Here is a 13334-nt window from a genome sequence, read left to right as displayed (position 1 = left end):
CTCCTTGACCAGGGCGAGGGAACTCAGGGCTACTGTCATAATCCAGACAAAGATGGTAGGGAGCTCAGACACAGAAGTGATAGAGAGGCGATCCGCCACTGGCTACAACCACTGGGGCAGGAAGGACCTTGGGGACCTCTCATCTGCAGCCTCTAACAGCACCAGAGAAACCGAGGCATGGAGAGGTTCATTCAAGGGCTTGAGATCACACAGCCTCTGAGTGGCTGCACTGGATTGGAACGCAGGCTCTGGGATCTGGCCCTCGCACTGTGCTCCGATTTAAGAGGTGGGGGAGGGTGGGAGCCTGGTGCACTAGGACTTCGGTAATTACAGAGTGTTGTTTGTGTGGTCCTGTTTGGGGTTTATACACAAGAAGCTGGGAGATGAAGGCCCCATGTTCAGGGATGCCCTGCTTGATCCATACCCAGTGTCACGTGGGCTGGACCTTGCTGTGTGTCTTACCCTGCAGGCTGACTTCGCGCTAGAGGCTCTGGCCAAAGCTACCTACGAGCGCCTCTTCCGCTGGCTGGTTCTGCGGCTCAACCGCGCCCTGGACAGAAGTCCGCGGCAGGGTGCCTCCTTCCTGGGCATCCTGGACATCGCGGGCTTTGAGATCTTCCAGGTGAGCGGCTTTGCCTTCAGTCCCTCTCTCTAGTCTCGGTGTCCCTGTCCCTGCTCACCACGCCCTACCCCACAATTCTCTCGTAGCTGAACTCCTTCGAGCAGCTGTGTATCAACTACACAAATGAGAAGTTGCAGCAGCTGTTCAACCACACCATGTTCGTGCTGGAGCAGGAGGAGTACCAGCGGGAGGGCATCCCCTGGACCTTCTTGGATTTTGGCTTGGACCTGCAGCCTTGTATTGATCTCATCGAGCGGCCGGTGAGGGGCCAGACCTTCAGCGCTCAGTCCCGCCCACCGCTAGACCCACACATTCAGCTCTGTCCACCGCCTAGACTCAAAACTCTGCCCTGACCACCGCCCAGACTCTAGAAGCTCAGTCTTGTCCACTGGCCAGACCCAGAAAGCTTGGCTCCACCCACTACCCAACCCCGCCCCACTCTACCTCACCCACCTGTGGGAATGCTTCTCCTCCGTGCCTGCCACAGCGCCCTGCACAGACCCAAAGAGGACGTGTCCCGCCAGCTGCCCCATCCCTGTGACCAGCTGGTTCTCTGGACCCTGCAAGTCCTGCTTGAGGTCCTGGCTCCAGACTTGGGGTCATTGCGTGGATCAGTGCTGGTGATGGAGCCTAGCGCCTTGCATGTGCTAGGCAAGCTAGGTTAAGCTAGGCAGTGCTAGGTCGAACCACCCCTACCCCAAACCCCCCCCCGCCCCCGTGTCGGGGCCACTTCTTATCGCTGAGAGCTAGCAGCAGCCCATGCCCACACGTGTGGAATCTCACGTCTGTTGTCCCATTTGCTGGCCAGGCCAACCCTCCAGGTCTCCTGGCCCTCCTGGACGAGGAGTGCTGGTTCCCCAAGGCCACCGACAAGTCTTTCGTGGAGAAGGTGGCCCAGGAGCAGGGCAGCCACCCCAAGTTCCAGCGCCCCAGGCACCTGCGGGATCAGGCAGACTTCAGCGTCCTGCACTATGCAGGCAAGGTGAGGGCTAGGCTGACTGTGGACCCCCACTCAAGGATTCAGGGCTCTCCACGTGGCCCAAGGGTACATAGGCTCAGATGATACAACGGGCACAAGACGAGTCAAGCACCTGTCAGATCCAGAGTCTCACGCTTGGCCCTTGGTGGGAACAGGCCTGTGTGGCGAGCAGCATGAACGAGAAGAGTGCTGTGGTTATGGAGGGCAAAGGGATGGGCTACAGGAGGGGGCGTGTGGAGAGGGGCATGCAAGTAATGTGAGGGTCACGGATGGACGCAAGCTGATGCCAGCGTTCCAGTCCATGTCAGGCGCCCGGGGACGGAGCCCACGTCATACTGTCACCTGTCACCTGTCTGGTTCCGGTAGGTTGACTACAAAGCCAATGAGTGGCTGATGAAGAACATGGACCCATTGAATGACAGTGTGGCTGCCTTGCTTCACCAGAGTACAGATCGCCTCACAGCTGAGATCTGGAAGGATGGTAAGGTCGCCCTTCCCAGGGTCTGTCCTCAGAGTCTGGGCGCCTTCCCAACCCCAGGGAGCAGCAGCTGGAGAGGGAGAGAGGAATGGGCGGGTGGGTGGATGGGGTGAGTGGCTGAGTGAATTGGTAGGTGAGTGGATGGGTTGGTGGATGAGGTGGATGGGCAGGTCAATAGATGTTTAGATGGAAAGTTAGATGGGTTGATGAGTGGGTTGGTAGGCAGATGCATGGATGCATGGATGTGTTAGTATCTTAAATTAGCATCTTACATAAGGCTAAGGCTAAGACATAAGACATATTAGTGTCAATAATTGCTTTCACTAATAGTCTCCTATACAATCAGACCAGAAAGATAAGTGCACTTGTCCTTGAGACCCACAGGACATTGTGCCATTCAAAGACTTATACAGGATATCGTAGTATTCATATTCGACACACACATCTTCTTGTATACTTTTTTCCTCTCTCCCTATAGGTTGAGTCATCCCTTATTCTATTTATTTAACATAATGCAAATGATATGTAAATAGCATTACACTATTACTAGAGACTATGGCAGGAAAAAGCCTGTTCTGTGTTCAGTATAGACTCTCTTTCTTAGACTATTTTTAATTAGTTGTTCAATCATGAATTGCAGAGCCTGAATATGTGCAAAGCTGACTTTATATAGATATATGTAGCCAGGCATGGTGGTGCAAGCCTTTAATCCTGGCACTCAGGCAACAGGTTTGAGCCCAGGCTTGTCTACATAATGAGTTCTAGGACAGCCAGGGCTGTCAAAAAAGGAACGACACACACACACACACACACACACACACACACACACACACACAAAGGAAAAAGAAAGAAGGAAAGAAAGAAAAAAACCAAGTTGAGCCATTCCCACCTTTAATAAAACTGTTTTGGGGCTGGAAAAAACGGTCAATGGTTAAGAGCAAGACACTCTCGCAGGGAACCCAGGTTCAGCCAGCACCCATGTCGGAGTCTCACAGCCACTCATAGCCGCTCTAACCCCAGAAGATCCAGCACCCCTGGGTTCCACAGGCACCTGCATTCACACGCACTTATGCATACACACACTATTAAAATAATGAAAATATATCATTTTTCAAAATCTACATAGTTCTGGCAGGGCAGCGGTGGCACACGCCTTTAATCCCAGCACTTGGGAAGCAGAGCAGGCAGATCTCTGTGAGTTCAAGGACAGCCTGGTCTACAAAGAGAGTTCCAGGACAGCCAGGGATACACAGAGAAACTGTCATGAAAAAAACCAAACCAAACAACAACAAAACCCAATCTGCATAGTTCATGGGCACTAGGGACACATCATCCCCCCCCCATCCCTCCTGGGCCTGACTCTGAGCCACAGCCCTGGTCTTCTGGGCAGGTGCTAACTCTTTTCCCCAGGGGGCCACTAACAAAGCTCCTCCAAGCGCAGGAGAAAGGGAAGGCTAGGGAACTGGGCCATTTGATATCCCTCTGTCTGTGGCTGCCTTGACCCCAGAACTGTCCCCCTGCACCCCAGCAGCGAGGGAAGGTGTGCAGGAGACACTCCCCTGCAGGTGGGGTGGCATAACTGAGCTTCCTGGCATCCGGGGCGGAAAGGACTGCAAACCAAGTAGACTTAGCTTCTGTATTATTTTCTTTGCTACTAAATTTTCAGAAATCGCTTTAGCCACTGATGTAAAGGTGAACAGGACTTGAACAGGTCGTGGGCAATATCTGGTCCTGCCAGCTCGCTCTGTGCTAACTGATGCTTCTTTCTCTCCCTCTCACCTTCCGCTGCTCCCATCTCCACGCCTCTCCCCCACCCCTGGCACCCCACCCCTCACCTGACCCTCCCCACCCCACCCCTCACCTGCCCCTCCCCACCCCCCACCCCTCACCTGCCCCTCCCCACCCCCCACCCCTCACCTGCCCCTCCCCACCCCACCCCTCACCTGCCCCTCCCCACCCCTCACCTGCCCCCATCCCCAGAACAAGGGGCCTCCAGCAGCTCGCTTGGCTCTTCTCATCCCCACCCCTGGGCCTGCAGGGACACTCAGCTCTGGTGCTTTCCTCTGCCCGGGGGTGGGCTTCTCTGGGCACCGTGTGTGAGGCTTGTAGAACACAGCTGGGGACTGGGGGACAGGTTCCGGGTGGACATGTCGGCCCTCACTCCTCTCTGCATGAGATCTCTCCCTCCTTGATGAGCCCTTGGAGGTTCTAGAGCTTTCTAGCTAGACCATGTATTAAAAATACACAGAGGGGCAAGGCGGCAAGTAAAAGTGTGTGTGCTGTCAAGACTGAGCTCAGTCTCCCAGGACCCACATGGTGGAAGGAGAGAACCAGCTCCCACAAGCTGTCCTCTGTCCTCCACATGTGCCCTACATAATACACACACACACACACATACACACACAGCCCTACACAATACACACACACACACACAGCCCTACACAATACACACACACAGACTACACACACACACACACAGCCCCCTCCCCCACACACATACACAGCCCTACACACACACACACAGCCCTACACACACACACACACACAGCCCTACACACACACAGCCCTACACACACACACACACACAGCCCTACACACACACAGCCCTACACACACACAGCCCTATACACACACACACACACAGCCCTACACAATACACACACACAGCCCTACACAATACACACACACAGCCCTACACACACACACACACAGCCCTACACAATACACACAGCCCTACACACACACACACACACACACACTGGAGGCTGAGGCAGGGGGATGGCATGGATTTGTAGCTGACTGATCTTGATCCTTTTCATACACACACCCTTTGTCCCTCCACAGTGGAGGGCATTGTGGGGCTGGAGCAGGTGAGCAGCCTTGGGGATGGCCCTCCGGGAGGTCGCCCCCGCCGTGGAATGTTCCGGACTGTAGGGCAGCTCTACAAGGAATCTCTGAGCCGCCTCATGGCCACACTCAGCAATACCAACCCCAGTTTTGTCCGCTGCATCGTCCCCAATCATGAGAAGAGGGTGAGTAGGAAGGGGCCAATCAGCTACCATGTCTGCTTCTGAGTGTCTGTGGCACAGATAGGACTTGGGGACACGGTGGCAGAGAGGTGAGCTGTGCCAGTTGCTCCTGTGTCTGCAAGGGGCTAACAGTTCCAGCGAGAGTGTCCCGTTCCCGTGTTCTCTGATGACTGGGCAAAAGGAGTGTTTTATAAAACACACTCCAGCTAACCACCCAAAGTGAATGTTCAGGAGGATCTGAGGGCTGAGAAGGGTCAGCTAGATTTTACCTACCCGGGGAGTCACAGGAGGCTCCCTGGAGGGGAGGTGACCGAGCTGTGCAGCCTAAGCAGCTTTCCAAGCAGAGATAGCTTGTGTAAAGGCCCAGAGGCAGATAGGGGCGCGCTGAGAATAAGGGATGGGAAAGGCTGCTGAGATACAGGCCAGGCCTATCAGTCCTGCACGAGGGGCAACGAGACAGGAAAAGAGTTAAATTCAGGGCCAATGTCATCTACAGTACCAGTTCAAAACCAACCTGGGCAACTTAATAACACTTGTTATTAAGGGTTTGGGGGTGTGCATCAGGGCAGAGCGCCATCCTGGAGGCCCCCAGTGAGAGGCCGGGGTGTGCATCAGGGTAGAGCACCATCCTGGAGTTCCCCAGTGAGAGGCCGGGGTGTGCATCAGGGTAGAGCGCCATCCTGGAGGCCCCCAGTGAGAGGCGGGGGTGTGCATCAGGGTAGAGCACCATCCTGGAGTTCCCCAGTGAGAGGCTGGGGGTGTGCATCAGGGTAGAGCACCATCCTGGAGTTCCCCAGTGAGAGGCTGGGGGTGTGCATCAGGGCAGAGCGCCATCCTGGAGGCCCCCAGTGAGAGGCCGGGGTGAGCATCAGGGTAGAGCGCCATCCTGGAGGCCCCCAGTGAGAGGCTGGGGGTGTGCATCAGGGTAGAGCACCATCCTGGAGTTCCTCAGTGAGAGGCTGGGGTGTGCATCTGGGGTAAAGCACCATCCTGGAGGCCCCCAGTGAGAGGCGGGGGTGTGCATCTGGGGTAAAGCACTTGCCACAGCCCTGATTGTGGCTCCCTGGTGGCTGCACTGACCCTGCTGTCACCCCTGTAGGCTGGGAAGCTGGAGCCACGCCTGGTGCTGGACCAGCTCCGTTGTAATGGGGTCCTCGAGGGCATCCGCATCTGCCGCCAGGGTTTCCCCAACCGCATCCTCTTCCAGGAGTTCCGGCAACGGTGAGGGAGCTGGGCCAGCCAAGGGCTCCGGGGGACTGGGCAGGAGGGAGTCAAGTCCCTTCGGGTGCCGCCTCAGCTTGGGGGCTTGAGGCCGGTTTCTGAGTCTCACTGTCCCTTCTGTGGTGTTTAAGAGGGGGAGGAGGAAGGGGCTGGGGCGCCAGCTGAGCCTAGGGGGGCTTCAGTGTGTGAAGCTGTGTAATTTAAAACTGAAGTCGCAGCTGGGCATAGTGGTGCACGCCTTTAATCCCAGCAGCTGGAAGGTATATGAGGCCAGCCTGGTTTACCTAGAGAGTTCCAGGTCAACCAGGGCTACATAGTGAGATCCCGTCTCAAAAAAAAAAAAAATCCAAAATCGTCTCAGTGGGGTGGTTAGTGTCCCTGACCCCTGCCACGCATTGTTCATATGGTCCTCTGCCCTCTGCCCTCCCCTCTGGCTGCAGCTATGAGATCCTCACCCCAAATGCCATTCCCAAGGGCTTCATGGATGGCAAGCAGGCCTGTGAGAAGATGGTGGGTAGGGTCCAGGGCCTGTGCAGGCGTGGGGCTTTGTGGTGTGGAGTGGGCCATATGGGAAGGGTTGGCTTGCAAAGTGATGCTGCATGGGGCCTGTGAGGTGGGGTGGGGTCTGTGGTGGTGTGGTGCCAGGGCAGGGGATCCAGGTGGTGGGGCTCCCCATCGTCCTTCTAGACACTTCTCCCTCCCCCATCTCCTCCCCTCCCTTCCGTCACCCCCAGATCCAGGCCCTGGAGCTAGACCCCAACCTATACCGTGTTGGCCAAAGCAAGATCTTCTTTCGTGCCGGAGTCCTGGCCCAGCTGGAGGAGGAGCGGGATCTGAAGGTCACGGATATCATAGTGTCTTTCCAGGCGGCAGCACGGGGCTACCTGGCCCGCAGGTGAGGGAAGCCGGGCTGGGCCACGTGTGATGGGCCAAGGCTGGGCCAAGGCTTGCAAACACGCAAGAGGGAGCTGGGGTCCTGCAGGACATTCTGTGCCCAGGGCCCCAGCTGGAGGGGTGGCATGCCTTTGGAGGCGGCCTGGGTCAGAGGATGTAAAGCTGGTCTGTGTAAGGGCAGGGCACCTGACCTATCTCAGGCTGCAGGCAGATGCTCTCCTCAGAGCAAACAGCCAGGAGAAGGGATGCCCCAACCCCAGGCTGAGGGCTGCAACCTTTCCCAGGGGCCCTGGGGAGCCAAGAACAGGGTCAGTGTGTGGGGGATGGGCTGAGGGGAAGGGCAGGAGGCTGAGGCCTGGACTGCGCCAAGAGCAGGATGTGTAAGATGATGAGGAAGTCCGCCGTGGCGGGACTTCAGCTCAGTTGGCACAGGGCTCACCTGGCATGTAGGAGGCCCACCTCATCCCTGCCTGCACTGAGGAGGAAGAGAAAGGGGGTCTGGGAGTTCAAAGTTAGCCCGAGCTACCAGAGGCCCCCCCCCCCCCGGAAGGAACTCGGTGACAGCGGCTGCATGCTGGGCAGCTCCTATCATCATCCCTGTGCCCACAGGGCCTTCCAGAGAAGGCAGCAGCAGCAGAGCGCCCTGCGGGTGATGCAGAGGAACTGTGCCGCCTATCTCAAGCTGCGGAACTGGCAGTGGTGGAGACTGTTCATCAAGGTGAGCGAGGCTGAGCCTGCGCTCCCGTGTTTGTGAGCCGTCTGTTACCCGGGATGCTGATGCTGATTCTCTCCTTTCTTCTTCTTTCCCCCTCCTCCCCCTTTCCCTCTCCCTCCTCCTCCTCTTCCTCCCCCTCCTCCTCCTCCTCCCCCTTTTCCTCTCCCTCCTCCTCCTTTTCCTCTCCCCCTCCTCCTTTTCCTCTCCCTCCTCCTCCTCTTCCTCCCCCTCCTCCTCCTCTTCCTCCCCCTCCTCCTCCTTTTCCTCTCCCTCCTCCTCCTTTTCCTTTCCCCCTCCTCCTTTCCCTCTCCCTCCTCCTCCTCTTCCTCCCCCTCCTCCCCTTTTCCTCTCCCTCCTCCCCCTTTTCCTCTCCCTCCTCCCCCTTTTCCTCTCCCTCCTCCCCTTTTCCTCTCCCTCCTCCCCTTTTCCTCTCCCTCCTCCTCCTCTTCCTCCCCCTCCTCCTCCTTTTCCTCCCCCTCCTCCTGCTTTTCCTCCCCCTCCTCCTCCTCTTCCTCCCCCCCTCCTCCTCCTTTTCCTCCCCCTCCTCCTTTTCCTCTCCCTCCTCCTCCTTTTCCTCTCCCCCTCCTCCTTTTCCTCTCCCTCCTCCTCCTTTTCCTCTCCCTCCTCCTCTTCTTCGGGTTTCTGTGTGTAGCCCTGGCTGTCCTGGAGCTCGGTCTGTAGACCAGACTAACCTTGAACTCACAGAGATCCGCCTGCCTCTGCCTCCCGAGTGCTAGGATTAAAGGCGTGCACCACCAATGCCCTGTTTACCCATGATTCTTTAGATGACAAGTGATTTAAACTAGTCTGATACAGGACGCTGGGGGACAGGGCTGCCTGGAATCTCCGAACCGGGAGAATGGGTTGAGGCCGTGGCTGAAGCTGTACCCCAGTTGCTAGAGTATGCTTGCTGTCGTCTCAGAACTCAGGAAGCTGGAGACTCAGGGGCTCTAAGTCATCTTTGGCTACACACAGAGTTTGATGCTAGCTTGGGCTAACCGAAAAAAGCTGGGGGAAGGATAATAACGTAGCTTGGCGGATTAAGGGTGTTTGCTGCCAATCCCCAGACCCGTACTGTGGAAGCGGAGAACTGACTTCCACAGTTGCCCTTTGAGAAAGAGCTGGGCCATCCTGGCTTACAGATAAGAGCCTGTCTCAAAACCTCCAAACCACCCAAAAGAAAAGTACGGGCCGCCAGGGCTCCCCAGACCACCCCAGGTTCACACAGATGGTTCCCATGGCCGGGGTGACAGGAAGTACCGGGCTTCCCCCAGGTGAAGCCCCTGCTGCAGGTGACGCGACAGGATGAGGTGCTGCAGGCGCGCGCCCAGGAGCTGCAGAAAATCCAGGAGCTGCAGCAGCAGAGTGCCCGCGAAGTGGGGGAGCTGCAGAGCCGAGTGGCGCAGGTGAGGAGGGAGGCGCAGCCACCGTGTGGGGCCGCGTGGGCGTGGCCATGGTGCGAGCCAGTTTGTGGAGGGCGGGGCCCAGGGAGTGGCGGTGAGGGGCAGTGGGTGGGCATAAGGCCGCGGTGGAGCTGGCGAGGAGTGAGGCAGGACGTGAAGGGCAGAATGGAGAGGATGGGGAGGTGGCGCTGCTGGGCAGGGCCTGTGTGATGGCAGGGTTGCTGTGGTGAGGGACACGGGCAGGGGGCAGGGGTGGGGTTTGGGGTTGGCCTGGGGCCTTGGGATGGAGCTTTGGGAGAGGGTGAGGGTGGAGCGGTGAGTGGGTCTTTGGATGTGTAGGAGAGGGCGTGGGCCAGGGCTTGAGGGACAGTGTCTGGCTGTGCCCAGATGGGCAGAGAGGCCTCGATGGGGGCATGGTGGGAGGTTAGGGGGGTTAGGGGAGGTGGGGACGGCCCGAGTGGAGGCCCCTGACTGGTACCTGCCACCCGCAGCTAGAGGAGGAGCGCTCGCGCCTGGCCGAGCAGCTGCGTGCAGAAGCAGAGCTATGCTCCGAGGCTGAGGAGACCCGGGCACGATTGTCCGCCCGGAAGCAGGAGCTGGAGCTGGTGGTGTCAGAGCTTGAGGCACGAGTGGGCGAGGAAGAGGAGTGCAGCCGGCAGCTGCATGGTGAGAAGAAGCGACTGCAGCAGCACATACAGGTACGGGGGCCCAGGCACCGCGTCCACGCCCACCCCAAACCTCAGCTCTGAGCGTCCACAGCTCGAAGACTGCATGGATTTCATTCAAATGGCAGTGGAGCTAGGCTGTCAGCTTCAGGTCCCCTCCGCGGGACTCGGCCCATGTCTCCTGGCTCTGAAGGCATCTGTCTTGAGCCCCTACCCTACCCCACCCCAGGGCAGGCCACTCCCTGTGGCTACTCCCCCAAATCTGTGCGCACAGGGAACATTTGAGTTCTTCTGCAGGGACAGAGGTTGTTACCCATCTCCAGGGTCTATAATGGTGCCTGGTATACACCAGACACTCAATAAGTGCTTGTCAAGCCAACGAATGGGAAGGGAAGACCAGGAAAGGCTTGCTGCTGCCCAGTGTCACCCAGGGCCCCTGGGGTCCCCTCTGCCCCGCCCACAGGAGCTGGAGAGCCACCTGGAAGCCGAGGAGGGTGCTCGGCAGAAGCTGCAGCTGGAGAAGGTGACCACAGAGGCCAAGATGAAGAAGTTTGAGGAGGACCTGCTCCTCCTGGAGGACCAGAATGCCAAGCTGAGCAAGGTGGGGGCCACGGCACGCCAAAGCAAGATGTGGCAGACGGAACCCAGTCCGGTGAACTAGTGGGGTGATAGAGGGGTGGGCTGCCCCATGGGGACAGCCTGCCATGTTGTCCCAAGCTCTGTCCTTGGGTGCTGGTGGCTTCATGCTGTTGAGTGAGCACCTGTGAGGTGGGCTGGGCCCAGACTCTGGGATGGAGGGGAAGGAAGGGTGGACAGAGGCTGGGCAGGGCAGGACGCCAGCAGCAGAGAGGACAAGGATCCTGAGCCTCTTCTGTCCCCAGGAGCGGAGGCTGCTGGAGGAGCGCCTGTCCGAGTTCTCCTCACAGGCGGCTGAAGAGGAGGAGAAAGTCAAGAGCCTCAATAAGCTCAGACTCAAATACGAAGCCACCATTGCAGACATGGAGGGTGAGCGGCCGGGAGCCAGCGAGGGCTGTGTGCCTGAGGGGAGAGGTGGGTGGTGCCTGCCCTCAGCCTGCAGCCCTCACCTGTCCTGGTGCCCACAGACCGGCTGAAGAAGGAGGAAAAAGGCCGCCAGGAACTGGAGAAGATGAAACGGCGGCTGGATGGGGAAAGTTCCGAGCTGCAGGAACAGATGTCAGAGCAGAAGCAGCGGGCGGAGGGGCTGCTTGCACAGCTGGCCCGCAAGGAAGAGGAGCTGCAGGCTGCCCTGGTCAGGTGACTTCTGGGGCAACTCCACCTGCGCCAGCCGGGACACAGCACAGCTCTGTGCACATACTGAGCCACTACTGCATACAAGCCATGGTGCCTCTTTGAAATACAATTGAGCGTATTGCATGTGAGTGAGGCCTTCCAAGGAACCTTGGCTTGTGAGTGTAACTCCACTGCAGAGGTGTTAGGATGTGGGTTAGGAAGCCTGGGGGTAGCTCAGTGGTTGAGAACACTGGCTGCTCTTGCAGAAGACCCACATGGAGGCTCACAACCATCTGTGTCTACAGTTCTGTGGGATACAACTCTCTTCTGACCTCTGTGGACACGGCACGTGTGGTGGACCTGCCTCTGTGCAGGCAAACACTTGTTCACATGAAAAAGTAAATCTTTAGAAACGTAAGGTGGAGAAGGGATTTGAGGCAGACACCTCTGGCCTCCACTTGTTCATATACACAGAAGTTGAAATGGCCCGGCATGGTGGCACATGCTTGTCATCCCTGGGAGGCCGAGACAGGAGCATTGCCATGAGTTTAAGGCTAGCCTGAGCAGCTTAGAAAGACCCTGTCCTAAAAAGTAACAACTGCAAAAACCCCAAGAAGACATGGCAGGCGCCCAATGTCTCCCGGGAGAACTGTGGGTAGCACTCTACTGCACACCCAGGGGATGGAGAATTTGGGAGCAGGAATCACATGACCAATGACAGAGCCGGGACCTGAACCCACAGCTGATGTCTCAGCCCCTGAACTTCACCCTCAGCTCTGTCTGCCCGCGTGCCAACCCTTCCCTCGCCCTTGTCACACCCCCAGGGCAGAGGAGGAGGGTGGTGCCCGTGCCCAGTTGCTCAAATCCCTGCGGGAAGCACAGGCTGGCCTGGCCGAGGCTCAGGAGGACCTGGAGACGGAGAGGGCAGCCAGGGCCAAGGCAGAGAAGCAGCGCCGGGACCTGGGGGAGGAGCTGGAGGCGCTGCGTGGGGAGCTGGAGGACACGCTGGATTCCACCAATGCCCAGCAGGAGCTGAGGTGAGGAGGGCTGGGTGGGGCACATCTGCACAGAGACTCAACCCACACAGATGCCAGCTCCGAAGATGTGAATGCGAGAGTCAGACCCGCGCACTGTCCTCAGCTACCCCCCCCCAGGCTCAGGGACGCTTTAAGAATTAGGTCAGACCAGATCCAGAGCTCAACAAGAGGCTCATAAAGGAACTGCAGACCACTGAGAACATGCCAAGTCTTCAGTGAAGTCTGGAGACTGGAGAGAGAGATGGCTCCGTGGTAAAAGCACTGGTTGCTCTTACAGAGAACCTGAGTTCGGTTCCCAGCACCCACTCAGTGGCTTGCAACTTCTGGTAGCTCTGGCTCCAGGAGATATGATGCCCCCTCTGGCCTCCTTAGGCACTGCAGTCATATGCACATACCCACATATATATGCATAACTAAATATAAAGGAGATTTAGGGCCGGCAAGGTGGCTCAGAGGTTAAGAGCATTGGCTGCTCTTCCAGAGGACCTGAGTTCAATTCCCAGCACCCACATCGTGGCTCACAGCCATCTGTAATGAGATCTGGTGCACAGGCATACATGCAGGCAGAACACTGTGTACATAATAAATACGTCTTTCTAAAAAATAAATTTAAGTCAGTTTATAGGAGAGACTCTGGCAGGGCATCGCTAGGAGCGGCCCTTTGACTAGGACTTCAACCTTGATGATACAACACCCCTTGAGAAATTACACAACCAAATACCTGACCAGAGGTGACCTGAGGGGGAAGATTTGCTTTAGTTCATCACCCCATGGCAAGAAAGTGGTTTCTGTGTGGCAGAAGCCCCTCCTGTGCGGTGGGGGAGCTTGCAGGGAGCTGGCTCTGATCTTGACTTGGGCGGGAACCCAGACTGCCCATAACCCTCAGCCTCCCTGTGCGAGCTGGACCCCGTGTCCCAAAGGTTCTTCATCCCTGCGGAACAGCGCCTCCAGGCACTGGAGTGCTGGGACACAAACTTGTGGGGGAGGTTTCACATCCAGACCCTCAGAGGAAGCACAGACCGCCCCCCCCCCATCCTTAG

The 13334-nt window shown here is 57.6% G+C and overlaps 1 protein-coding gene across 3 annotated transcripts in view; it reads left to right on the top strand.

Annotated features, from left to right (window-relative positions):
• Window positions 1-13334, top strand: part of Myh14 (myosin heavy chain 14) — a 60417-nt gene that overhangs the window by 28195 nt on the left and 18888 nt on the right. For all 3 annotated transcript variants that reach the window (XM_051174366.1, XM_051174364.1, XM_051174365.1), the window contains 15 exons: window positions 470-622; window positions 709-882; window positions 1431-1604; window positions 1968-2082; window positions 4924-5111; window positions 6208-6329; window positions 6770-6839; window positions 7064-7224; window positions 7833-7941; window positions 9213-9344; window positions 9833-10039; window positions 10470-10607; window positions 10888-11011; window positions 11110-11281; window positions 12082-12294. In XM_051174366.1, the coding sequence (XP_051030323.1) occupies window positions 470-622; window positions 709-882; window positions 1431-1604; window positions 1968-2082; window positions 4924-5111; window positions 6208-6329; window positions 6770-6839; window positions 7064-7224; window positions 7833-7941; window positions 9213-9344; window positions 9833-10039; window positions 10470-10607; window positions 10888-11011; window positions 11110-11281; window positions 12082-12294 (2252 nt within the window). The remainder of the gene's footprint in view (window positions 1-469; window positions 623-708; window positions 883-1430; window positions 1605-1967; window positions 2083-4923; window positions 5112-6207; window positions 6330-6769; window positions 6840-7063; window positions 7225-7832; window positions 7942-9212; window positions 9345-9832; window positions 10040-10469; window positions 10608-10887; window positions 11012-11109; window positions 11282-12081; window positions 12295-13334) is intronic.

The sequence above is a fragment of the Phodopus roborovskii genome, unplaced genomic scaffold (genome assembly GCF_943737965.1).
Source record: "Phodopus roborovskii unplaced genomic scaffold, PHOROB, whole genome shotgun sequence".
Taxonomy (NCBI): domain Eukaryota; kingdom Metazoa; phylum Chordata; class Mammalia; order Rodentia; family Cricetidae; genus Phodopus; species Phodopus roborovskii.
The sequence above is the reverse complement of the archived record's forward strand: the minus strand, read 5'-3'. Positions and strand labels throughout refer to the sequence as shown.